This window comes from Cercospora beticola, chromosome 9 (genome assembly GCF_033473495.1).
Source record: "Cercospora beticola chromosome 9, complete sequence".
Taxonomy (NCBI): Eukaryota; Fungi; Ascomycota; class Dothideomycetes; order Mycosphaerellales; family Mycosphaerellaceae; genus Cercospora; species Cercospora beticola.
Window position 1 is genome coordinate 443,064 of NC_088943.1, and position 24,924 is coordinate 467,987.

A 24,924-nucleotide genomic window follows, 5' to 3' on the forward strand; every position below is an offset into this window, starting at 1 on the left:
GTGCCCGTGGCCTCGGCGGCCGCCTGAGACATACGTATAGGGCTGGGGGCAAGGGCAGCCTTATAGGCATAAGCAAGGATGAGCAGATATGAATAACATGCACGACTACCCGAATAGTAGTGACAAGAGAAACCATATTAGAGACGAGCACTCACCCCTGGGGTCCACGTTGTCGTAGACGTGTACTTCACGTGCTAATCGCCGAACGAACGAGTGTACATTGTGCTGCATGATTAGCCGGGCGGCCTTTCGCATGTTGCCCGTGGTCCCCAGAAGGCAGAGTCGCTAAGCTACAGCCTTCTTCGATTTTCACCTGTGGCCCACTCATCTTCGCACAGTCCCTCCAGCTTTCAATATCCACTCCTCTTCTCCCATCTCTTCTCTTCCACTCACCACATCAAACTCCACCCCGCAACAATCACAGGCAACACACTAACCACCTCTCCCAATCCCGCATACGCCGGCGGGATTCTGACCTTCACCAATGCCCCAGAAGCTAACAAGATGGCCAAGACATTATACACAGCCGACCAGACGAAGTTGAATACGATGCGTCTGAACGAACGCCTCGAGATATTAAGGAAAGATTCGATGCCGGTGAGAGGATGATGAGTGCCGAGGAGGGTGACGTCGCAGACGGATTGTGTGACGGCGCTTGCAGTTCCGGAGGGAGAATTGGCGGAGGTGGTTGGAGAAGTGGAGGCGGCGATCTGCATTCCGACATTTGCTTGAGCGACTGCGACTGCATCGTTTGTTCCGTCTCCGCAAAAGAGAACGATCCGATTTTCGCGTTGCAGGGCTTCGACGTATTCTTTCTTTTGTGCTGGGGTACATTGAGATCGAACGAGGAGCGGATCAATGCCGACTGCTGTGGCAATGGCGTGCACGGCTTTCTGGTTGTCGCCGCTGAGGATGTGGCACCGGAGGCGGCGAGCGGAAAGAGAGGCGATGACTGCCTGAGCTTCAGGTCGGAGAGTGCTTTGCAGACCGTAAGCGAGGATGAGCTTGTTGTCGATGGACATACAGAAAGCCGTGAGACTCTTGTCCAGAATATTGATCACAGCTGGGTCATTGCTGGCTGCAAGCCACCGCGGGTTACCTGCTTGTACCTGACGGCCCTGCCAGGTGCAATGAATACCAGATCCGGGCAGAGATTGCACGCCCTCCACTTTGACGGCGGGCGCGAGGTGATCCTGCAAATGTTTACTGATGGCGAACGAGACGGGATGATAGTTGTCCGTCACGAGAGCCTTCGCCAAGGCAACAATGAGGTCTTTCGAAATAACCGAAACAGGCTGCGAGTATTCATGCACAACAGCCAAATCAGCCAAAGTCAGAGTTCCAGTCTTGTCGAATACGACATCGGTCGTCTTGTAGCCTCGCTCCAATGCATCAACGCTTTTGATCGCAACACCAGAGCGAGCAGCAACGCCTCCGGCGATCACAAGGACCTGGGAGCAGTCAGTTGGAGGGCACCCGATACAATCACACCACCATAAATGCTTACCATCGGAACGGCGAGACCGAGCGCACAAGGACAAGCTATCGCAAGCACAGCGATGGCATAAGTAATGGCTGTGCCAACAGCGCTGCCCCCAGTCTCATCGCGAACGGCCAGAGCGACGGCAACCCAGATGCCGAACGTGATCAACGAGATGGTGCAAACCACTGGGATGAACCACGAGGCCACCTTATCGGCGAGGTCCTGGACTCGCGGCTTGGCTCCAAGGGCATCCTGAACGAGATTTTTGATGTCCGAGATGCTGTTGGAATTTGGCAAACGCATGATTTTGACATCCAAGATGGTAGCGCCATTGATCGTGCCTGCGATGACTGCGTCGCCTTCCGATTTGGTGACAGGCTCGCTTTCTCCAGTGTACATCGATTCGTCCACGGCACCCGATCCACCGACGATGACACCATCTCTGCCCACAATCAGCGGAGGTTCAATAGGAGCGGAGAGATTGGGACTTACGTGACGATCGAAGTATGCGCCGGCACACGGATGAGGTCTCCGAACTGCAACAGTCGTGCATCAATCTCTTCCGTTCGTCCATCAGTGGTTAGCAGGAGAGCCGACTCGCGTTGCAGAGACGACATCGAGACAGCGGAGACAGCGCGCACGCGTGCCGCTGCAGCCATGAGTCGGCCTAACAGGACCAATGTAATCAGCAACGAGCTGGTCTCAAAGAAGGCCTCTTCCTCCAACTCGACCCCAGCCTCGGCAAGTGCGAAAGCAACAACAGAATACCCGTAGGCGGCCGTGATACTGATCACGATCAGCATGTCCATCTCCACAACCTTGCTGAAGACCAAAGACTTGAGAGCACCGACGTAGAATTCCGGGATGGCAACAGCCTGAACAAAGGTAGCGAGGACGAGGGAAATGATTTGGCGGGTCCGCTCCGGCACAGGATTGTCCGACCAAGACAGAACGACCACGGGAATGGTGAAGATGGCGGAGACCAGAGTTGCCCATGCCATTGAAATGAGTCGCTTGCGGCCTTCAGAGTGTGCTGCGTCTGGTTCGGGAGGTGCCAGGTCCGCTCCATTTGGCATCACGCTGCGAGCGCCAGCGACTCGTGGATCGTATGTGATACGATACTTGTTCTTTCCTTTGACCTGCGCGACCATCACATCGTTAGTAGATAATTTTTCGGGTTGCGGACATTTAGTGCTCGCAGCAGCATACACGCACCTTTTCGAAAGATTCCAGCCCAAGGCGGTCCTCCCGCCCATACGCTTCAGCGGCTTCCTTGCTGAGAAGTACGTCCAACGTTTGGAAATCAGCAGTAATCCGTCCCAGCTTGAAACCCGTCCGCTTCTCGATCAGCGGCAAAACTTCTTCCACAGAACCATGAGCAGGATCGAAATCGAACGCGGCCATGCCCGACACAAACGTGACATGAGGATTCGATATGCCTGGGATGTCGCCCAAGACATTGAGCATCTTTTTGCTGCAGCCGGTGCAAGTCATGCCAGTAACACTGAGCGCCACGTGGTCTTTCACTGGCGAGATCTCAATGTCTACGTCGGCAGACTTGTCTTTCACAGGGACACTCTTGACGACCGAAGTGACCTTGCATTTGTCGCCCACGGCGCAGGAGGTCTCTCCACATCCAGCCTTGGTGGGGACACAGCAATCGTCCTCACAGCCGGCGGTAGATTTTGCCAAAGTCTTGGTGGCGGGCTCTTCGGACTGCTTGTGCGCGTTGCACGGCGAGCCTTCCTCGCAGCAGCAGCAGAAATCGAACTCCTCGATCATCTTGCGGCACAGGCATTGACCGAGACGCAGCAGGGCCTCGAAGCGCTGCATGGCCGACTGCAACTGATCCAGGCAGGCCGATGCGGTGTTGCTGGACGCATCTTCCTCGACCTCGTCACAGCAAGCATCAGAGCATTTGGACGCCTTTGTAGTGACTGCAGTGGACGTTTCGCAGCACGCGTTCTTGGGCTGATCCTTCTTGTCGCATGGCTTCTGAGCATCATTGTCTGCTCTGTCGGCACAGCATCCGCTCGCAGGAGTGCTCTTGATGTTGACTTCGGTGGATACCGTGCAAAAGTCCGACTTGCAGCCCATGTTCGACTGGTTGTTCAGCTTCTCATCGCAGCATGAAGCGTTCTTCGGACCTGCCTCAGCACCGCAGCATCCTCCCACGTCGCGAACTTTCTCCTTTGCCTGCTTTTCGGCGCCACAGCACGTTGTCTCGCAGCCCTTGTTCTGTGCCTTGTTGTTGACCTTTCCGCCGCAGGACATGGCGTCGTTGCAGCCCGCTTTATCGCCACAGCAGCCACTCGCAGCGACAGCTTTTTTCTTCACCTCGTCCATTGGGCGACAACCACCAGTCTCGCAAGTCGTGTCTACCTGATCGGTCTCTTCCTTGTCGCAGCAGCCATCGCCTTCACCATCACAGCTCTTCTTCACCGCCTCTTGACCTCCACAGCATCCGCCGGCAGCGACGACCTTCGTGTCATCCTTCTTCTCGTCACCGCAACATCCCGTCTCACAGCTCGTGTCCACCTTCTTCACCACTTCCTCCTCACCACAACCCTCACCACAACCCATCTCTTTCGCCGCCTCATTCTTCTTCACTTCCTGATCACCACCACACTTCACATCACCACAACATCCTCCGCTCTTTCCTCCATCTTGGCCTTCATTCGCAGTCAGTTCGTTATTGTCAATCTCCTTCAGATGTTTCGCAATCCGTTCCAAACAGCTCTCTATACCACCATATCAGATTCACGTCGCGCATCTCTCATCCAGGAGCTGAGTCGGAAGAGGAAGAGGTGAAGGAGGAGAACTCACCATCACAACCCCTCCTACCTCTTACTCCCTTTCCCTTTCCTGATCTCTTCCTCACATTGCTGCCGCCGCCATTCCCAGCACAACTCGAAGACGTCTGAGGTGTGGAAGGGGAGGAACAAGGCATGGTTGCAAGTTTGCTTGGCGTGTGCTCACGCGCTCAATCGGGCGTTGCAGTTCGCCCGGCGGTGAATGTTGTTGGTAGGTTTGACGCGAGAGTGAAAGAAGAGGAAAGTCAATGGCGTGACGGAAAGTGAGATGTGAGATGTGGAGTCACAGAGCTCCGATAACGATAAGGCCAAGCTTGCATTGCCCGAGTGCGGAGGCGGAGGCGGAGGCGGAGGCGGAGGCGGAGGCGGATGCGGGTGCGGCAGGCGTGGGCCCGGGTTGGAGCATGGGTGTTCAAGGGGGAAAGGGAGAGCGGACGAGAAGCGACTGATGTACTTTGCAAGAGAAGGAGGTTGTTCATGTGAGAAAGACCGACCACCAGCACTGATCTCCTCGCCAACACGCTCCGCGTCCTGAAAGCACCCTCGGATCTTTCCGCCCCCATGCTCCGCGGACCTCCCAGCATCTCGATGGAGAGCGTCTCAGGCACGATGCACCGCCCGGACGAGGTCGGGATGCGTCCGCTTCCACTCTTGCGGCGCCATGGGGAGCCAACGGCGGAATGCCATGGCCGACAACTGCTCATAGTCCTTACACACATGTGTCACCCCCCCATCCGTGGGTCGCGTCGCTGTGTGCTCGGCCCGGGTCGGAGCCTTCGAGCGCCGTGTCCCCGCAGCACATGACCGCCTGGCGGAGGTAGTCAAAGCAGTGGAGGATGCGCTGCGGATCGCTCTTCTGCCACGTCACATGGGTGGCGACGGGCGACACGGCACGAAGGGGAAGGTAATTCCTCTGGCACGGCTTCTGTGATGGCGGCATGATGGCCGAGCGGGACTGCCCCTGGCCGTGCGGCGAGCTATGTACGCCGAAGTCACTCGCAGATCGGGGCATGGGTTGGTGGTGGACCAGACGTCACGCCGATCGATGGTCTTGGACAGAAGCCACTCCCCCGCCACCATTGGTCGCCATGCTTCACCATCACGTTCGCAATCTGGGAGTGCTGCCGGACGTCGTCGAAGAATATGTAGAGAGCAAGCATCACAACGCCGACGTCGACACTGACGACCATCTTCCGGCTGCTCGCTACCCCCAAGACAAGCACTGGAAAGGCCGGCTCACGAAAGTCACACTTTGCGCACTTGCCGTGTGGGGCTCCGTCAACCTCATCTCGTCTCTATGGGACGCTCTTCGCGCTCATCCACAAGACCTGTCCTGCAGATGCGGAAATTCCATTGCCGAAGCGAAGAAGAATCACTGTCGCTACGATCCTCTGCAGCTCGGCTGGCCGCCTCCACACTGTCGAGACGACGAGGTCACGGACGCATTCCGTCGCGCCGCGCCCGCTGTCTTCGGTCACCGATGGCCGTACTACGAACGACAAGATGCGCACTCTCCCATTCTCGAGGAACACGATGTTGCAAATTTTGCAGACACCGGGCAAGTGTACTATACTGTGCATGCGCATCACTTGGCACACTGCATGCACATCTGGATGAAAGAGGCTCGAGTGCCGGAGAGCGGAATTGTAATGCCAAAGAGGTTCAGCGGCGACGGCCATGCGGAACACTGCGCCCGTGTGGCCATGATCAACAGTACGCTGGATGCCCTGGTCTCGGTTTCCAGCGTGTCTCTAGACTTGGATGCGCATTCCGAGCAGTCGAGGAAATTTCACGCTCTGAAGACTCTTCACGAAGATACTGACGAGCGGGGAGGGCACTTTTGACGAGGCATCGAGATAAGAGCATCCCTGGTTGCTGCTTCGAAATGCATCGTCGCGACACCGAATGGTACTGAAGCCCGTGTCCATGTACTCTCGTGTGACCTGGAGCTTTCGATCCGTGATCGGCATTCCTTTCTCAGCCCCGCCTTGCTGTTGCCCTTCTTTGATGCTGCTCAGGTAGGTGGCATTCGTCAAAGCAACGAATCGATGGCGGTGGAAGCTCTGCCAGTTTTCGCGTCCGTGTCCACCTCCTGTATTGGCCCCTCTCCAAAACGCCTTGTTCGATTTTGCTTTCCACGGTGCCCGTCGCGAAGCATCAGCATGGTACCCAGGCTCTCGCGACCAGTAAATGGAGTCCGGATATCGTATGGCGGTTTCGATGCCTGCGACCTTGGCCGGTGAGAATAATGGCATGAGCTCCGTCGTGATGTTCAGACAATTCGGCCGTACCAAGGCCCCGTGCATCTGAAGCAACCGTGGCTGCGAATATACATCGCCCCAGCGCTGTGGGTCGTGTACCGCCGGATCCCCAAGGGCAGTGGCGTGCACGCCGATTGTCCTGGGCCGAACACTTTCGATAATAATCGCCCGTGACCCGTCGTCCCCTGGAAACATTGCCAAGCTTGAATTCCCCACGCAAGCGCGCTGCATGACCGCTAGTCGATCGTGCGGGATGGTGAAGAGCGGTGAGTCGTTCAGCCAGCGTAGGTTCTGATGGCCGTGTGCGGCCGTGCTAGTGTCTGCGAGGACACGGGGCGATGCATGCCCGTGGAACGGCAATACAAGATCCGGAAGCGTCTGCGCGATTCGTCCCAGCATGGCTTGCACCTGCAAGCATGGCAGATTGGCGGGCTCGCAAGTTCCGACAACGCTGCCATTTTGGATCACGTACCCATCAATCAATGGAGATGACGTGGTGGCTATGATGTGGGCCATCACCCCAAGCTCGTGTGCCGAGTATTTCGAAAATGGGTCGAGATCCTCGTAAATGGGATCCCAGAAACTCTCCACGATCACAGCATCGTGCTGCACCGCAAGCCGATACCACTCCGCGAATCCTGGAGGTGGGCTTTGATGGCGTCGAAGCATGTATGCCTCCACGGTCGTAGCCAACGTATCTGTGCGTGCTGATATCATCGCCGAGAACGATTTGTTTGCTCGTTCCATGAGCAGCTCGAAACGATCTAGCAAGACTCCCGTGGAGTTAGAGGGGTTGTGCTGCTTGGGAAAGTACAAGCGAAACGCCAAAGCTCCGGCGAGAGCCTGGGAAGCGTATCGCCACACTCGAATCATAGTCTCGCAGTTGCAAATCGTGGATGTACCCAAACCGTTCCTGGGGAGTCGACAAGTAGTCCAATTCGCAGGAGGAACGCCGCGCCATCTGCGGAGGTATATGTGGGCCTTCCACCGGTGCGGCGTTCTACAACACCCGGTTCACGCATCAAGCCATGTCACTAATGTCTGTATAACGGCAAGAGTGGGAAGACATGGTGGCATTGTGGAAGCACAGCTGCCATGCAAGGTATTACGTGAAGTATAACTTGAAGTGGGTATTGCGTTCGAACCATTGGTCATCGAACCATTAGTCATCGCAATCAATGGCGTGCCTGGGATATGATCATATGAGTCTATTCTGGAGCTCATGCGTCGTCTGCCATGCAGCGTGCATTATAGCCCTTGAACGCTGCGGCTGCACGACGGCAAGTCAAAGCTCGTAAAGCTTGTTCTATCAACAGCGCCGTTGTACATGATTCACGTTGCACATTGGCCTTGCTCGACATTGAATCATGTTGCGATTTGGATCTCACTCTAGAGGTGGATTGACCGGCAGAAAGGCAGAGAGAGGAATCCTGGATCAGGCGCCCTGGACGAAAGGCTGAAAGTCAAAATCTGGAATCACTCATGCCTTCCAGCCGCATCCTGGTGGACGCAACGAGACCTGGTGGTATGCACGACAAGCTCAACTTTCGGTGCTCGAAGGTATGTGCCCGTTTATCGGAGCAAGTGTGGCGATCATCAGGCCCCGCCGACAGGAATGTCATCTTCGCTCGCGATGGAAGGTTCGCTCGGCGGCATCTGCAAGCTGTACGTTAGCTTTGACCACGTGAAGAATGGGGATCGACGCTGAGGATTGTAAGTCATGGCGGCTGATCCGAGGTGTGCGGAAGCGTCTCGACGTAGAGAGGTGTCCATGTACGTGGCAGCATGCAATGCACAGACCCGCCCTCAAAAGCCTGTGCTACTACGACAACTTTGCCACCACTACTGCACAACATGTTTGGAGCGATACACGACAAGTACACGCCCTCCTACACGAGCAAAATGTTCTCGAGCAATTCGAGATACGCGCGTCTACCGGAGGAGGAAGACGAAGAGTGCACGTCCCCAGAACCGGCCACCGGCACAGGAGCGAGTCTGTCACGTCGTCTGGTTCATGTATTGGGCTTCTGCTTTCAAGCACTGGTACTCCTCATTACGGTCTACGTGGCTGTGACACTGGCCTTGCGTCAAAGCGATTGCCATGCGTCTCGCACCGCAATGACCAACTCCTTTATTCCAGAATGTAAGCATGAGCCTACAAATGGCTGTGGAGCGATTCAAAGCTCGACCAAGACTGAAGTGATCACCAGATCTGCGACGCGGGCCCCAATTATTGGTGAAGTGGAACGACTACCCCGAATTCGACGGCGGCTCAAAGGCAGCCGATGATGCGTGGGACAGCCTCATGCCGCGTAAGTTGTGCTCAACTTGTCCTCGGGATATTTGACTAGCAAACGCTGACTGCGTCAACCGCTTGCTCAATAGGGGGACGAGGCTATATCGCAATACCTAATCCGGCGCAATACGGGCTCGGGCGAGGCAAGGACAGAGGCGATCCCGACGGCGACATATATGCCATATCTGCATTCCATCAGATGCATTGTTTGGTGAGTACCAAACTGGCAATCTCCAGACAATAGGCTTTCTAAACTTGTGCAGGGCGTCATTCGAGAGGTCTTCCTGGCCCTTCGAAATGATTCTTCCAGCATCGACTTCTCTGCTGCAGTGCATGGTCATCCCCCTTTGGGCGACCATATCAACCACTGCATCCAGTATATACGGCAGGCGATTATGTGCGCTGCCGATCCCACAATCGAGAGTCTTGCGGAAGATGTTGAGCAGGATGGGAGGGTTCGGGTGACCGATCTTGGGTGGGGCAACACCCACGTTTGTCGCAGCTGGGACTCACTGAAGAACTATGCTGCTATGCACACGCATGCACGAGGCGGTGGTCTCGGCGCTAAGGAATATGTTGCAGAGGCTGTGCGGCTATCATGAGAGACCGGCTTCCAGCTGCCCAACATCTATTTGTCGTCAGAACGTATGTAGGCACTTCAACCGTTGCGTATATAGCCGGGCATTCGGCGCACTCCTTCTTCTCCCTTCCTATATTGACACGAGTTGGCAATTGGCCACTTATGCGTCGTGATGCGCGTCTCGCAAGTCGAGTGCCGCGGATAGGAGCTGCACACCATGATGTGACTCGGAACATCAAGCTCATCAGCAATACATTCAACCTTTGACAACGAGGTGTATTCAAAATAAGATGCCAAGTCATGTTCATTTCCGACGCGACAACATGTGGGATCTATAAGATCTAGCTCACACAAATGACTTTATGTACGATCGAAGCCTTGTCCACGCCTTGCGTTCGAAGTGGCACTAGATGGCTGTATTTACCTCCTCTGGGGTCAGCGGAGCTACCCTTGGGATCTCTCCAGTGTCACGCCAGTGCTGCATCGCTTCGTTGAACATTTTGCGTCGCTCTACCAGCCACTCATCTGGTTGCAGCAATGATCCTCCGGCAGCATCCCGGATAGCTGCATCTCTTGCGCGTTGTTCGTCCGTCATGGGATGCATGTGATCTCCCGGCTGCGGAACCACATAGAGGATGCGTGCATCCGTCGACACATCGTTCTCGAGATAGAAATCATGGAGAGGTTTCCTGCTGCGGCATTGACGCTGCGACGCATGATCTGGGTAGGGTCGTGGGAAGCCGTCAAGCCACTTGTAGTTGTAGACGTCCCAGCTCACATGGCAGGAGATGTAGTCATACAGTGCCCACAGACAGTGCTCCCCGTGGCCTTTCACCAGCGGAGTGACACCGCCTTGTTCGGTAGCGTTGATCTTGTAATCGATTGGATTTAGCATGGCGTGGAGGACGTGGATACAATGCATCTGATGCGTGAAGTCGAGGCGTGCTGGATAGATCTTATCGCCATAGCCCCAGTCCTCTCCGATGTGAGCATATTTGGTCGGATCTTTGCCTATACGTTTCATGTCCTCTGCTGACAAGAGGAATATCTTGTTGTGGCCGAAATACTGGTGGTAGAAGGCCTCACGTTCGAGGCCTAGAGCAAGTCTCCAGGGGTGCTCTTGAAGGTGAGGATCCGCTTCGCGCACCTGTGGCGTTTCCGTGAAGTGGCTGAACGATTTGCTTGCATCGGTAGTCTGGAGAAGATCGCGGATTATCGAAGGCACTCCTCATAATTAGTCAAAGTCGAAAGCGGACACATGGCTACTTACGGATTGTTATAGAATCGTAGTTCCAGCTTATGGGCGTAGCAGCACTTCTGATTGTATACCTAGCGATGAAGAAAGCCGAGCAGGCCATGGCTACAAGAGACACCTGCCAAAGATTTCGACGGCTGCGAGGTCTTGTTCGAGCGCTTTGGTCGATGAGACCGGAGTCTTCCTAGTCTTCTTCATCGTTGGACAGCGGACGCCACTTCTCGTCTCCTAGCTTATCTATTATTGCAGTGTAGTAAGCTATGTTTTCTGAAAGAGTCGATCGAGGTAGTGTAGCAAGACCATCACTGAAGGAAGCAAGAAAAGCTGAAGAGAATTTGCTGAGTACCTATACGGACGAGCTGGAACTTCGGAACCGGCAGTAAACATCTTGCGGCATATTCGATTGGGGGTATCCTCGCGATCAGCCTTACACGCAGCGGACAACTTCGCTGCATATGGTTTTCGATCGATCGTTCGGATATTCGTTGCGTGACTGATTATAAGGACTTCGTGATATGTAGGTCATGCTATCGATGATTGTTGTTCACTTAGGCATCCATGCAACGCTTAAGTCCTACGTAATACGACGAACATTCTTACTAGGCGACCTCTGCTTATAACTTATCCTAAGCTGAGATGAGGTAATTTCCTAAGGACTCATTCCGACTCGATACGTTGGAGTCCATTAACGACATATATATACCTATAAAGATCCGCAATATGGGCTATTGCTATAAAACATTCATCCTTTAAAAGACATATACCGAGTCCCGCGGCAATCAAAGATGCAATTTCGATCTCTCCTTCTCTCTACCTTCGCGGTTCTTGCGTGGACTGCTCCAGCAAAGGACGAAGAACGTGGAATCTCCAACGAGCGTAAGATCCTAATTGAGCTCGTCCTTTGCCAGGCCAAAGGCTAAAGCTAAGACATTGTAGTAGGGATGGCATACAAAGACCGCAACTACGAACAAAGACCCCGTGGGCCTTCGGAAGCTCAGGTCAATGCCATCCACGCTAGACAGGGCTATCCTGATGGTTACTACGAGGACGAAGCTTACGTCCCGCCAAGGTCCAAGAGGGATGAAGTCGAAGAAGCCGAGGTCAAGGCTATTCGCGCCAGGCAGGGTTATCCCGATGGCTACTACGAGGACGAGGCTTATGTCCCGCCGAAAGCCAAGAGGGTCGCCACCGAGGATGACATGTAAAGAGCTCGTGGTGAAAGAGAAGTGCCATGTCGATGTCACGTGCAAGAGGTTGCTTGACGCATGTCTATGACTAGGAGATATGTCTTGGTCCCTATGGTAGCAGGGCCCTGGAATGCATGTTGAGTCGTGCGAAAGTGTTTTGCTCAACATCTCTGAGGCTTCGCTCCGGATGCTGCCCAGGGAAAGAATTCCACTCGTTATTTGGTTTGCAAGGACCAGCGTCTGGGTATAAACTTTGATCAGCGCTGTGAACTCTCGTTACAGAGGTGGGAACCGCTAGGCTTGGCAAAACTACGGAACTTCGTTCGCGTTATAAATCAAATCCCTCGCGCTCCTCTCAAGAGTTACCTGTTCTATCTCACTGTGCATCGCTCCATTCTTATAATTCCAGGTCAGCGTTGAAGCAAGGTGCGTCACAATCGACAACTTGCGATACCATTCGAGATCGGCGTCTGTCTGCTCAGAATGGCTTTTTGCCACACTTTGTGGTCTGCAGTGCTCCTCTACTTTGCATTCTTCCATATTTCGAGCGCTGTCGCAGATCCTGCAAGAGAGAATTTCGACTTCGTCATAGTTGGCGGAGGAACAGCTGGACTTGTCGTGGCGAGTCGCCTTGCAGAGCATCGTAATTTTTCTGTGCTAGTGATCGAGTACGGCACCCACGAAAAGGACTCATCGATGTCAACACCAGGCCTTTTCAACAAGATCCCGAGTTCGCGATATATCAATGTAACTTCCGTCCCTCAGCAACATCTACAAGGACAGACGTATCCCGTCGTTGTGGGAGGCACTCTCGGCGGTATGATCCCTACCAAGATCGTGAACCGCGAACTTCTTCACTCACACCTCGTAGGAGGGAGCTCCGTCAATCGTCTCTTCTTCTCGAGAGGAAGTCAGTCTGATTATGATGCCTGGGAAAGCTTGGGTAATAAGAACTGGTCGTGGCACGCTCTCGAACCGCAAGTCTCACCTCCATTGGTCTACTTAGCACAGATCTCATGTCCCTGTGTTTCTCCACTGACCTTGATGCGCAGTTACTTCTTGAAGAGCACCAACTTCACTCCCCCATATGAGAGGGCTAGGGATATCTGGAATTTCACCTGGGACGAACGGGCTTGGGGCAATGCCGGTCCGATACATGTCACTTTCCCGCCTTTTCAATGGGAAACATTCTCGAGCTTCAGAAATGCCTTTGCTGAAGTGACAGGAATCGTGAATGGTGCTCCGATTCCACATCCCATTGACGGTAATACTGGTTCGGCGGTCGGAGCACTTTGGGTCCCGGCCAGTCAGGACGGCGAAGAGCAGACTCGTAGTTCTGTCGTGACTGGTTACTACGAGGTGGCTCGCCGTGCATCTAATTTCAAGCTGATGCTCGACACCAAGGTGACAAGGGTCGTGTTTGAGGATAAAGTAGCCGTCGGTGTGGAAGTCTCGGATCGCCAGACAAAACGCATGACAATGATCAACGCCAGGAAGGAGATCACCCTCGCAGCGGGAGCGATTAACACTCCGAATATCTTGCAAAGGTCAGGCGTTGGGTTGAAAAGTATGCTGGAAGAGGCGAAGGTGGGTGTGGGAAATCAGTGCAACAATCCAGAGGACAACTAACATATGAGCAGATCACAGTAGTCCATGAGCTACCCGGTGTGGGTATGAACTTCCAGGACACGCCCACAATGGTGTCCGTCTACGACCTGACCAGAGAAACCACGCTACAGAGACTCTGGACGGATATGGGAAAGAACGCAACGGCTCGCATTCGCAAGCAGTTTGAGCACGAGTATTCCGTCAGCCGTTCTGGGCCTTTGACCATGGCTCAAGCTAGCTTTGCGGCTTTTCTGGCACTTCCACACGTCACAGCCCGATGGAATGCCACAGTGATGAGCATACAAGCGCAAGACCCGTTCGCAAATTTGCCCTCGCTCTACGCCCCAAGCGTGAGAGAGGGATATCAGCACCAGCGCAAGATCATTCTTGACCATCTGAAGAGCACCGTAAGCGCAGCTTTTGAATTTCCGGTCAACGGTCGAACGGATCCCTTCCAAGGACTTCTGCTGAAACCTCTGTCCCGGGGAACTGTGACGCTGAACACCTCAGATCCCGATTTGGGGCCATTGGTGGACTACAGAGCGCTCGCCGATCCAGGCGATAGAATGCTCATCGCTCACATGATGGATTTTACCAGGGCTCTGATGAGTACTGCAACGCTGCAACATGAGCTCCGCCCAGTAGCAGTACCAGAACCATCAGAAGACAGCGATTCGATGATCGACACCGCAATCAGGGAGCGAACGCTCTCACCATCCTGCTCTCATCAGTGTGGGACCTGTGCAATGCTCCCATTGCATTTGGGTGGCGTGGTCGACGATCAGCTCATGGTGTACGGCGTCAGCGGACTAAGCATCGTCGATTCGAGTATCTTGCCTATGCTTCCTGGTGCAAGGCTGGGGAGCACAGTGTTTGCGGTTGCCGAGAAAGCTGCGGACATCATTTTGCTGAGGCATCGGACTGGGTAGAGACGTGGAAAGGGTTCGTTGGGATTCAATCCATGCCACCCATTCTAGCTTCAGCCCCCAGCGGCCCGGCACAGGCTCTTCTTCTCTTGCACGCATCGAACGACTGATGGAAGCTGATCACATCGGCGGCTGAACGAACCTAGAATGCACCATGCATGTATTTGAGTCTGCGGGGATCGCTAGATGCTGCGGCATGATGATCATCACGACGACCTGAAGTCTGATCAAGCATGCGGCTCGCATAGCGGCACATCATCGCATGACGGACTCGTAGCTCGAAAAGTACAAATCGTAAAGCTGGGAACCCTAAGGCCTTGTCCTCGATCTTCTGGGATGCTAAGCGCGGACTAGCTTGCAGATCAGTACTGTAGTGACCACACCTAGGATAACAATCCCTCCACTAGGCATGTATGAAAGGGCACGGGCCTGGCAGAGCATAGTGGGTCAGTCGAAGTCCTTCATTAGGTTCAGACAAAGCCCGAGCGTTAAGGATGCCACACAATAGTTGCATCGTATCTTCTCGGATTGTGTCGTTCTGGGCGCATTACGCATGTCGTCCGATCGCAACAGCTCTGGTTTCGTGCCGGGAAGACGTACTCAGTCAAGGAGAGATCCCCTGGCGCGTATCCAGATTGCTATTCGCTGTTGACCTGTAAAGACGTGCGTTGGACGGCAGCACGTATTCCTGACTGAAACTTACAAGGGATCGATGACGGCCGACACACAGCAAACCCTTTGCGAGCATTTGATGCTGGTTTGAAGCGACGTAGAGCCATTATTTGAGGCAATTAAACGTCAATGGCAGACATGGACTATTGAGCTAGGATCCCCTGGTACTGTGTCAGCCTCGTGGCATCCTGGAAGACCGCGGCAAGCGTGTGCCTCGAAAGTCTCAAAGACATATGATGAGATACGATAAAGCAGCAGATGCGGGAAAAACCGGCCGAACGAAGCGTGTAATAGCGGCCTGAGTAAGAGGTCACGAGGTTGACTGGCAATGAGACGACGTCGGAAGTTGTTTTTAGTACTATGCAGAAAGTTTCGTGTCGCATGCATTCTCTCCAACGCTATTCAGAGTGAAGACCACCCATCCCCAGTATTCTATAGTCCGAAAGTGTCGGGCCAACTTTAAACCCCATTTTTCGCACAATTTAGCGACAGCCTCTAATGAAAATTAATTGTGCAGGGGTCACATTAATTTTCATTAGGGTTACATTAATTTTCATTAGAGGCCGTCGCTAAATTGTGCGAAAAATGGGGTTTAAAGTTGGCCCGACACTTTCGGACTATAGAATAACATCCCTTGCCGCACTCGAATGCCACTCTGGGATATCTCCTCCACGGCTGCGCCATGGGGTCATCGGCAGAACCTGTCTACAACACGTGTTTGTATGCCAGTCGGTGAGCAGATATCTGATCAGGAATCGTCAAGTGGCGTGAGTACATCAGAAGAACGAGTGACCCACTTCTTGCGATGGGCCAACCGCGTTGTCAACGAAGGATATCGCCTCGCCCCACTCGACTGTGCGGTGGAGATATTGTCGAATGATCAAGCATGGTGTGCACAAAGAACCTTTTTGCAAAATCAAGTGATCGTGGCCATCGCGAGGAAATGCCACGCCTTCTGCCTGCTCCACAAGCAAGCATGCCAGTTGGAGCTCAAGCATCGATGCTCAATATGGATAGGGAGAAGAGGACGCTAGTTCACGACCTGCGTGGAGGTGGCCACTGGAGTACAAGTCCTCGCTCGTTCTTGGTGATCAAGCCAGCGGAGACATCATCTCTCGCACTGCATATGCGGATTGCTCGTCCAGACGATCCAATATGGGTGGCCGCATTGGATTGCAAGGAACGGTCAGTACCACGGGGTCACCGGACTTCGTCACGAGGGGTACGGTCTGTGCGACACTCTCCGTACTGATTGCTCTCGTCTTCTTGACCACCGACATGTCGTCACCGAACCCCTTGAAGCAGCAGGTCGAGGACGTGCATGAATGGTTCCGAGCGGGAGCTACAACGTCTGGAGTGAACATCATGCAAACCTCGACCGAGAGTTCGCCGTCTCTGGCTGACCACTACACCGACGGCTGCCCCGAGCATCGTCCCCAAAGCCGACTCATCTCGATGGACCCGCTGATGATCTACGTTGAACAACTACTCACGCGGGACGAGGCTGCCCACGTACTGCGCATGGCAGAACCCCACTACAAGCCATCAGCAGTCGTACAGCCTGACGGCAAAAAGTACGACAGCGACTTCCGGAAATCCGTCTCGGCGAGAATCCCCTACGACCCGGTTGTGGCATGTATCCGCAAACGCGTTGCCGACTTTCAAGCTTTCACGCCCGTGGAGAATGTGGAAGAAATCTTCGTCGTCAAGTACGGCATGGAGGACCACATCCAACACCATTTGGATTGGCATGAAGCATTGATCAACCCTCGAGTGACGACATTCTTCGTGTACGTGGCATGCGATGATGGTATGGGAGGACAGTGTCAGGGAGGCGAGGTACGTTCCCCTAGTGTGACTACAGGTGGTCGAAGTGATTTGCTCCATCGATCCGATGCTGACCCGCGCCCCAGACCAACTTTCCCAACTGGCCCGGAGAGACGGCTTCGGAATGGTGTGAGCGCGGATTGGTGAACTGCGAAGCGCGATTCCCAGGGATCAGTTTCCGTCCGATCGTGGGCAACGCAGTCTTTTGGAACAATTATCACTCCAATGGTACCGGCATTGAGACGACCTTGCACGCTGGTCTGCCGGTGACGAAGGGCACCAAGGCGGGTTTGAATGTCTGGACCAGAAAACACAAAGCCTCGAACACGGATGTGCTCAAAGTACATGACAGAAGTCAACTATCGGACAAGGACAGAGCTTCGTGTGACGCGGAGTCGCAGACTGGCCCCTGTTATGTCAGAGTCTGAGAGTGCAGCAGAAGGGAAGCTCCACACAAAACTTAAATTGCGTGCGTTCCTCCACGGAAAGAATTGGAAACGAAAGATGGGATGGTAAATCGCGGCATCAGACTGTAATTCTGCTATGGGTAGTGACAATGCAACAGCTGCCGTTACTATAGATTGCGAGCATGCATTAGTTTACAGACGTTTTCTCAACCACTCACCACACCGAGATCAAATCTTCGAGCCGATATGAATCTCCTCCAAATCTCTTTCCGTTTTGCTTTCGAAACCAAAAAGCTGGACTAAATAGATCGTCGGAAGATTAACGGAAAGCGAGAAAGTTGGCCGAGCAGAAGAGGGAGGACAAGAAGAAGAAGGAGCAAAGGGAATAGAGCAGAGATATAATATACTGGAATCGTTTCATTATAGAGACAAGCAAAGATTGAATCTAACAAAAAATAAAACAGAATCCAAGGGCACAGGAAAAAGAGAGAGCCAAAAAAAAAAGGGATCCCGGAAGTGTGGATTTCATCTGCTCCACATAATGTGATTGCTTTTGATGCACACCGGCGGCGGGTTCGAGGTTTGGATAACATAGTCTCTTCCATTCATTGGCGATCAGAGGGGTGGTTCATTTACGTGGGAAACCACGAGAGAAGACGGAGGAAGTAGCAGCCAGGCACGTGAACCTACGACACATGTAAGTCTCAAAAAGGAACTCTCTGCATTAGAACCATGTCTTCTTCCAACCAAGTATCCACCCCCGTCGCCTTTCAAGGCTGCTCACACGCGGAGAAACAAGCAGTGGACTCTACTCCCTCCACCTAAACCTCGGATGCTTCCAATCCAAATCCTCAATCTCCCTCCTCCCCATCCCCTCCAACTCCTGCTCCGGAACCTGATGCTCCCTCGCCCTCTTCCCATTATCCCATCGAATCCAAAACCACAACGCAATACTCAAAATCAAAATCGTACTGCTCGTCGCCAAATTCAATCCGTTACCAATCGGGTAATTAGGTCCATCAAACGGCAAAAACGCCCACGTAGAAATCAGACCTCCGACATTACCCAACATGACGTTTGTGCCGATGGCGGAAGAGCGTGCGGTATCGGTGACGACGTTGGCGGAGACTTGAGCGTTGCAGAGAGAGCCGAAGGAGAAGGCGCCGATGGCGATGATGAAGATTGCGCCGTAGCGGACTTCGCCGTCGGTGGAGGCGAGGAACATTATGTAGCCGATCATCATGAGGGGGGCGGAGCCGATGAAGTAGACGACGCGGCGGTCGGTTTTGCCGCTGAAGTAGGGGATGACGAGAGTGGCGACTGCACCGACGATGTATGGAGGTACGGTGCGGAGTTGCTGCTGCACGACGGTCTTGCCGGGGTAGATGGTTCGGACGATGGTAGGGGCGAAGAAGGCGAGGCCTTGGACGGTGATGTTGTCGAGGAGGAAGATGAGGGATGTGGCCAGGACGACGGGGTTGAAGATTCCAAGGAGAATCTTCTTGGTGTCGATCTTGTCGAGGACTTCCGTGCTGCCGACGCGTTCGGAGCGAATACGTGCCTCGGCGAGGGCCTTTTCCTCGGGAGTGAGCCATCGAGCAGTGGCAGGGCGGTCGGTGAGGGTGATGAACGCGATGAGAGAGATGCCGATGGTGATGACACCTTCGATGGCGAAGATCATGCGCCAGCTACGGAGAGTGCCAAAGCTGTCGAGTGTGAGAATGGCTGACGCGAGGAGACCACCGAACGCTCCGGCGAGCGGAGCCATGACAATGTACAGCGCCAGACGAAAGGCGAGCTCGGTGCGGCGATACCATCGAGAGAGGTAGTACGCGATTCCGGGAAGCATGCCAGCTTCGAACAGGCCGAGTACGAAACGCACACCTGCGATCTGCGCCCTATCGTGTGTGAAAGCGCATGCCACAGAGGCAGCGCCAAAGCCGAGCGAGATGGATGGGATGAACCATCCTGGGCCAAAGTACTTGCAGGCGAGATTGGAGGGAATTTCGAACACAATGTAGCTGATGTAGAAGGTGGTGAGGACGAAGTTGTAGTCGTAGCCCGTCAGACCGAGGTCCTTCTCCAAACCAGCCAGACGTGCATTGCCTGGTGCCGTGGTCAGCATGCATATTTCAGAGAAAGGATCGAGATGAGGTAGACTCACCGATATTCGCGCGATCGATGAAGCAAAAGAGGTAAAGCAAGGCCACGGTGGGCACAATGCACAAATCGATCTTTCTGCGCAACCTCTTCTCGGCTGCGGGATCCAGAAGCACCTCGGGCGTGGTCTCGCTGCTGAAACAGTGTCAGAGTCAAGGTGTAATCGCTGATCCACGGTCGAGTGAACTTACTGCCCTGACCCTACATCAGATCCATTGTGCTCTGCGACGCGACCCGTCTTCTCGTCCCCTCCGCTGGGGATGGAAATCATCTTGTCGCGCTCTCCCCTTCCACAAGTCGCCCCTCGATGGATGGATAGTTATACGCGGTGCCTCTGATGGACTGCCATGCGCTGAGATGAGACACGCGCAAACAGCTGGGGCAGTCAGAAATCTGGGGAAAGAAATCGGGGGTTCGGAGATTTGGGGAAGTAAGATGGAACCAGGACCAGGGAACGACGGACCTCAAATACGCCAGACGAAACGAGTTGCCGTCGGCGGGAGTGAAGGGCGGTCCAGAAGGTGTCAGTTGGTCAGCAGTAGCAGAGTGAAGTCTTTTTCCGACTCTTCGCTTGCTCGGGCCAATAGCCACTGCGCTCTGTATTGGGGCAAGCGCGGAGGGGTCAGGCTGGGCATCTGCTCTTGGCGGGCATCCACTCTGCCGTTTCAGTCGTCTTGATTCGCTTGGTTGTCGGTCGGAGCGATGCTTGGTCGCGGAACACGTGTGCATGGCAGCGCATGGCACCTCGGATCGGCAGTCCAGGCCAGAAACACGCGACTTCGGTGCCGGGAGGAATGCAGACTGCGAGTATCGTCGCCAGAGTACAAAGTACAGCAACCTCCCTACGCGCGTTGCGGATGCGTCTTCTTCCCCGGCATATCCCCGGACCTTCGCACGGCTGCGGAGAAGGCTTCATCAGAAATCTGGAGGCTCGAACTATTTCTGTCTCGCTGATCTTGGCACTATACGACGCAAGGACATTCTCCTTCTTTGCTGTTTCTGGAAGACTGTGTCGCACATAGACCAGATACGGGCACATCGAACCAGGATCCACGTGTTGATATCTCGCCAAGCTCATGTCCAAGCGACGCGGCGGCATGGTTGAGTCACGGCAAGATTGCCGCAGGATCGGATCTATATTGCTACGTGTGACACTGCATTCCTGCTTCCGGTAACTCATATGTGTAGGGCAGAGCTTTCGCGAGCTCGAGAACGGCGGTCTGTCCAAACGCGCACGACGTGGTCACCGATTGAGAGCACACCAGACATCAGTCCATAGTGGGCGAAGACTATATCTGGCCACACGGCGAGAAGTCAACGACCAAGCCCAAGAATAGCACACATTGAAGTGGAGAGGAATGTATCGACACGGACATCTTTCGAAAATTCAAGAGCAGATCGGATTTTCGCAGTCGACCGAAGTCCGTAACATCCCAGGCAAGTCCTCGCGTCCCCGTGGCTGTCACAAGATATGTATAGTAGATACTTCTGAGCCTGGGAAACTCACACGGAGTGACTCTGACCCGCCAGCCGTAATATCTTCCATGCGTCAGAACATTTGATAGCATTCAGATGATCCGAGGAGCGGAGAAACTGAAGCTGATGCTGCTCAATGACGACCAACCATCCTACCCCTTCGATCTTTTCTCCGCGCCAGAATGAGGATCAATCGCTCTCAAGTCTTCGTGAACAAGAACTAGCATTCAAGACAAGCCGTCCTGTCACTTCTCCTCACTCGGTATCTCAGCTCAATGCCTCGCCATCCTCGACGAGAGACGTTCATCGCCGCGCATGGCCTGCTCCGTTTTTGACCATGATCGAAATACCATTGAGAACCACCATTGGCATTCTGTCTCCTCTCGCATCTACACGAGCCCATCCCGTGCATATCAACCCTACTTCCATCTAATCTGTCCCTTCTCTTCCTTTCCGCCCTCCACGTCCCCTCCATCTCACAATTTCCTCAAACCCCTCTATATCTCGCTCCTCACAAACAAACATCTCAAGACCAAACCAAACCACCCACCCTCTCCCAATCCTCTCCTCCTTTTCTCCTCCTCCTTCCTCCACCTTATCAACCACTTTTTCTTTCCCACAAATTCTCAAAATACTCCTTCTTCCCTAGCACGACCACACCAGCCAAGTCCCCCATCCATCCATCATCATCAACCCTCCTTCGACGTCTCTCGTACTTACCATATCTGCCCCACAATGTCAATCCCTTTTCATCGAGATCCCAATTTTCCCAGCCGATTAGCTATCGACAAAGTTGAGCCAATTCATTAAGTAAGTACACTGGCAGACAAATCACTCAGAAGCTAAGGCTGCGTGAGACATTTCACTCCTCACATCTCGGAAACATCGAAGCCCCGGAGAAGGAGGGGGCAGGTATATTTACTTTCCATTCTGTTCTCTTCAACAAAGCCATATACCACGTCACGGAGAGGAGAGATTTAGAAATGTGGCAAAGCAGTTGGAATGTGGGGACAGCATAGCCATTATCACAGCCCAAGCCGTAATCAGCCAAGGAGCCCGACAGTGTAGCGACCAAGCTGAAAGGTTTCATGCCTATTTGGGAGAGATGAGGGAGAAACAGTTTGAACAAATTGTCGTACTTTCATTTCATTTCACAAAGAGGATATCTTCTTTTATAATACTACCCACCTCGCCAGTGCAAGTGGTAGCAGAGATGTCATTCCCGTCCTGTCACATCAACAACCTCTTTCATTCATCGTGAATCATCGTCCAATCTAAATCGATCGCATCGTTTACTTCCCTGCAACAAGAAACTGGTCAGCACCAATCCTCGACATGCCATGATGGAATCAAGCACACGCGTGAAGAAGAACGCCCCCATCATACCTTGATCGGGAACAGTGGCAGATGCATATTACAATCGCGGCTTCGACTTACTTGCGGCAGAAGTCAGATCAAATCGGTCGTTGTTGGCCAACTTCACCCAAACGTTGACAAAGTCCTGCTTGAACTTGGCCTCTCCGTCGGCGGCGCCGTACACTTCGGAAATGGCGCGGAACTCGGGGTGGTGGCCGAAGATGAGGTCGGCACGTGTGCCAGTCCATTTCTTCTGACCCGACTTGCGGTCGATGCCCTCGAACACTTCGCCGCCTGCCGACTTCCACTCGGTGTTGTTGTCGAGCAGGTTCTTGAAGAAGTCGTTGGTGAGTGTGCCAGGCTGCTTGGTGAAGACACCGTGCTGTGAGCCGTCCCAGTTCTGGTTCAGCACACGGAGACCACCGATGAGGGCGGCCGTCTCTGGTGCGGAGAGGGTGAGGAGGTGTGCGCGGTCGACGAGGAATTGCTCGGTGGTCACGCGGTTGGTCGACTGGCCGTAGTTGCGGAATCCGTCCACAGCTGGCTCGAGGTGGGAGAAGGACTCCACATCGGTCTGCTCTTGCGAAGCATCGGTGCGGCCGGGTGTGAATGGGACCTTGAGGCCGGATGCCTGCTCAACGGCAGCAGAGCCAGCGAGAACGATGAGATCAGCGATCGAGACCTGCTTGCCGCTGTCCTTTTGGATCTTCTCCAATGCACTGACCACTTCCTGCACCTGTGCTGGGTTGTTGACCTGCCAGTTCTTTTGTGGCTCGAGGCGGATACGTGCACCGTTGGCGCCACCACGCTTGTCGCTGCCACGGTAGGACGAGGATGCGGCGAACGCGACAGCGATCAACTTCTGTGGGGCAACGCCAGAGCTGAGGATCTGCTTCTTGAGAGCCTCGGCGTCCGACTCGCTGATGGTCTGGGCTGGTGGGTCTGGAATTGGGTCCTCCCAGATGGAGACCTCCTTGGGAATTTCTGGTCCCAACCAGCGCGAACGTGGGCCCATATCACGGTGGAGGAGCTTGAACCAGGCGCGAGCGAAGGCATCGTCGAGCAGCTTGGGGTTCTCGAGGAACTTGCGGGAGATCTTGTCGAATTCAGGATCGAAGCGAAGGGCGAGATCGGTGGTCAACATGGTGGGCTTGAGCTTGATGTTGGGGTCGTAGGCGTGTGGAATGATCTTGTCATCGGTCTTGGCCACCCACTGGTTGGCACCAGCTGGAGACTTGGTGAGCTCCCAGTCGTACTTGTACATGTACTCGAGGTACTTGTTGCTCCACTTGACGGGAGTGCTGGTCCAGGTGACTTCGAGACCGGATGTGATGGTGTCGGCACCCTTGCCTGACTTGTAGTTGTTCTTCCAGCCGAAGCCCTGTTGCTCGATTGGAGCAGCGTTTGGCTCGACGCCGAGGTTGTCGGAAGGACCAGCACCGTGGGTCTTGCCAAAGGCGTGACCACCAGCGATGAGGGCGACGGTCTCTTCGTGGTTCATGGCCATGCGGCCGAAAGTGGTCTTGATGTCGCGGGCGGCGGCGAGCGGGTCCGGAACACCATCTGGACCCTCTGGGTTGACGTAGATGAGACCCATGTGGGAAGCACCGAGAGGCTTCTCGAGGTCGCGGGAGTGGATATCAGTGTGGCCCTTCTTGGACTGGTCGCCATCAACCACACCGTGCTGGGCAAGACCCTCCTTACCGTCGGAGTAGCGGACTTCGTTGCCCAGCCACGTCTGCTCGCCTCCCCAGTAGACGGACTCATCGGCTTCCCAGGTGTCTGCACGACCACCAGCGAAACCAAAAGTCTGCAGACCCATGGACTCGATAGCGACGTTTCCGGTGAGGAGGAAGAGATCCGCCCACGAGATCTTGTTGCCATACTTCAGCTTGATTGGAAGCAGCAGTCGGCGGGCCTTGTCGAGAGAGACATTGTCTGGCCATGAGTTCAGCGGAGCGAATCGCTGCTGACCCTCGCCACCACCTCCTCGGCCGTCAAAGACGCGGTATGTGCCGGCACTGTGCCACGCCATTCGCACGAACAGACCGCCATAGTGGCCGAAATCTGCCGGCCACCAGTCTTGTGAGTCGGTCATCAATGCATGGAGATCCTTCTTGAGCCCGGCATAGTCGAGGCTCTTGAACGCCTGGGCGTAGTCGAACTTGCCGCCGAAGGGATCGGTTCGCTCGGTGTGCTGGCGGAGGATGCCCGTTCGGAGCTCGTTGGGCCACCAGTCGCGGTTGCGGGTGCCGCCTCCGCCGACGTTGCTGTGCTTCACGGGACACTCGGTCGCCATGGTGTGTGCGAGATGTGTGGTGATGTTCGGGAGGAGGAAGAGTGGTTTGGAGGAGGAGGAGGAGGAGGAGATGGAAGAAGGAGAGAATCGGCGGGAGAAGTGGACGATTCTCCTCTGCAACATTTGTAGCAGCGGAGCAGACAGGCAGTGAGGGAGCGAGCTGCGCTTCTGCCTCTGGCCTCGCCCTGCACCTGCTGCCCACAACTGCTCGAGTCGTCGGCGCGGCGCGGGGTCGACGGGGATCGCGACTGCCATTGCCTGACCTACCCCACCACCGATCGCCCAATCAGCGCCGCCCAAAAGTCAGCCTCGGTCGCT

At 54.4% G+C, this 24,924-nt stretch overlaps 10 protein-coding genes across 10 annotated transcripts; 5 read left to right on the forward strand and 5 right to left on the reverse strand.

The window, feature by feature from the left end:
* Window positions 1–389: 389 nt before the first annotated feature.
* On the reverse strand, window positions 390–4,433 carry RHO25_012420 (uncharacterized protein; the record flags this gene model as incomplete). The annotated part of the gene is made up of 5 exons (XM_023603699.2): window positions 390–1,451; window positions 1,508–1,925; window positions 1,976–2,622; window positions 2,699–4,224; window positions 4,310–4,433. 5 exons carry the CDS (start codon window positions 4,431–4,433, stop codon window positions 390–392), a joined length of 3,777 nt encoding a protein of 1,258 aa, XP_023450361.1.
* Window positions 4,434–5,384: 951 nt separating this feature from the next.
* RHO25_012421 (uncharacterized protein) lies at window positions 5,385–6,003 on the forward strand (the record flags this gene model as incomplete). Its single annotated transcript, XM_065603545.1, has 2 exons — window positions 5,385–5,860; window positions 5,955–6,003. 2 exons carry the CDS (start codon window positions 5,385–5,387, stop codon window positions 6,001–6,003), a joined length of 525 nt encoding a protein of 174 aa, XP_065459617.1.
* Window positions 6,004–6,047: 44 nt separating this feature from the next.
* Window positions 6,048–7,430, reverse strand: RHO25_012422 (uncharacterized protein; the record flags this gene model as incomplete). The annotated part of the gene is made up of 1 exon (XM_023603698.1): window positions 6,048–7,430. One exon carries the CDS (start codon window positions 7,428–7,430, stop codon window positions 6,048–6,050), a length of 1,383 nt encoding a protein of 460 aa, XP_023450362.1.
* A 981-nt stretch (window positions 7,431–8,411) lies between these two features.
* Window positions 8,412–9,455, forward strand: RHO25_012423 (uncharacterized protein; the record flags this gene model as incomplete). Its single annotated transcript, XM_023603697.1, has 4 exons — window positions 8,412–8,700; window positions 8,768–8,869; window positions 8,943–9,064; window positions 9,117–9,455. The coding sequence occupies 4 exons, from the start codon at window positions 8,412–8,414 to the stop codon at window positions 9,453–9,455; spliced, it is 852 nt and encodes a 283-aa protein (XP_023450360.1).
* A 384-nt stretch (window positions 9,456–9,839) lies between these two features.
* RHO25_012424 (uncharacterized protein) lies at window positions 9,840–10,791 on the reverse strand (the record flags this gene model as incomplete). The annotated part of the gene is made up of 2 exons (XM_065603546.1): window positions 9,840–10,657; window positions 10,704–10,791. The coding sequence occupies 2 exons, from the start codon at window positions 10,789–10,791 to the stop codon at window positions 9,840–9,842; spliced, it is 906 nt and encodes a 301-aa protein (XP_065459618.1).
* Window positions 10,792–11,473: 682 nt separating this feature from the next.
* On the forward strand, window positions 11,474–11,893 carry RHO25_012425 (uncharacterized protein; the record flags this gene model as incomplete). Its single annotated transcript, XM_023603695.1, has 2 exons — window positions 11,474–11,564; window positions 11,625–11,893. The coding sequence occupies 2 exons, from the start codon at window positions 11,474–11,476 to the stop codon at window positions 11,891–11,893; spliced, it is 360 nt and encodes a 119-aa protein (XP_023450358.1).
* A 678-nt stretch (window positions 11,894–12,571) lies between these two features.
* RHO25_012426 (uncharacterized protein) lies at window positions 12,572–14,412 on the forward strand (the record flags this gene model as incomplete). Its single annotated transcript, XM_023603694.1, has 4 exons — window positions 12,572–12,692; window positions 12,747–12,852; window positions 12,928–13,462; window positions 13,516–14,412. 4 exons carry the CDS (start codon window positions 12,572–12,574, stop codon window positions 14,410–14,412), a joined length of 1,659 nt encoding a protein of 552 aa, XP_023450359.1.
* A 1,824-nt stretch (window positions 14,413–16,236) lies between these two features.
* On the forward strand, window positions 16,237–17,336 carry RHO25_012427 (uncharacterized protein; the record flags this gene model as incomplete). Its single annotated transcript, XM_023603693.2, has 2 exons — window positions 16,237–16,920; window positions 16,995–17,336. 2 exons carry the CDS (start codon window positions 16,237–16,239, stop codon window positions 17,334–17,336), a joined length of 1,026 nt encoding a protein of 341 aa, XP_023450386.1.
* Window positions 17,337–18,123: 787 nt separating this feature from the next.
* Window positions 18,124–19,746, reverse strand: RHO25_012428 (uncharacterized protein; the record flags this gene model as incomplete). The annotated part of the gene is made up of 3 exons (XM_023603692.2): window positions 18,124–19,421; window positions 19,480–19,610; window positions 19,667–19,746. The coding sequence occupies 3 exons, from the start codon at window positions 19,744–19,746 to the stop codon at window positions 18,124–18,126; spliced, it is 1,509 nt and encodes a 502-aa protein (XP_023450164.1).
* A 2,619-nt stretch (window positions 19,747–22,365) lies between these two features.
* Window positions 22,366–24,606, reverse strand: RHO25_012429 (uncharacterized protein; the record flags this gene model as incomplete). Its single annotated transcript, XM_023603691.2, has 1 exon — window positions 22,366–24,606. One exon carries the CDS (start codon window positions 24,604–24,606, stop codon window positions 22,366–22,368), a length of 2,241 nt encoding a protein of 746 aa, XP_023450159.2.
* Window positions 24,607–24,924: the final 318 nt, after the last annotated feature.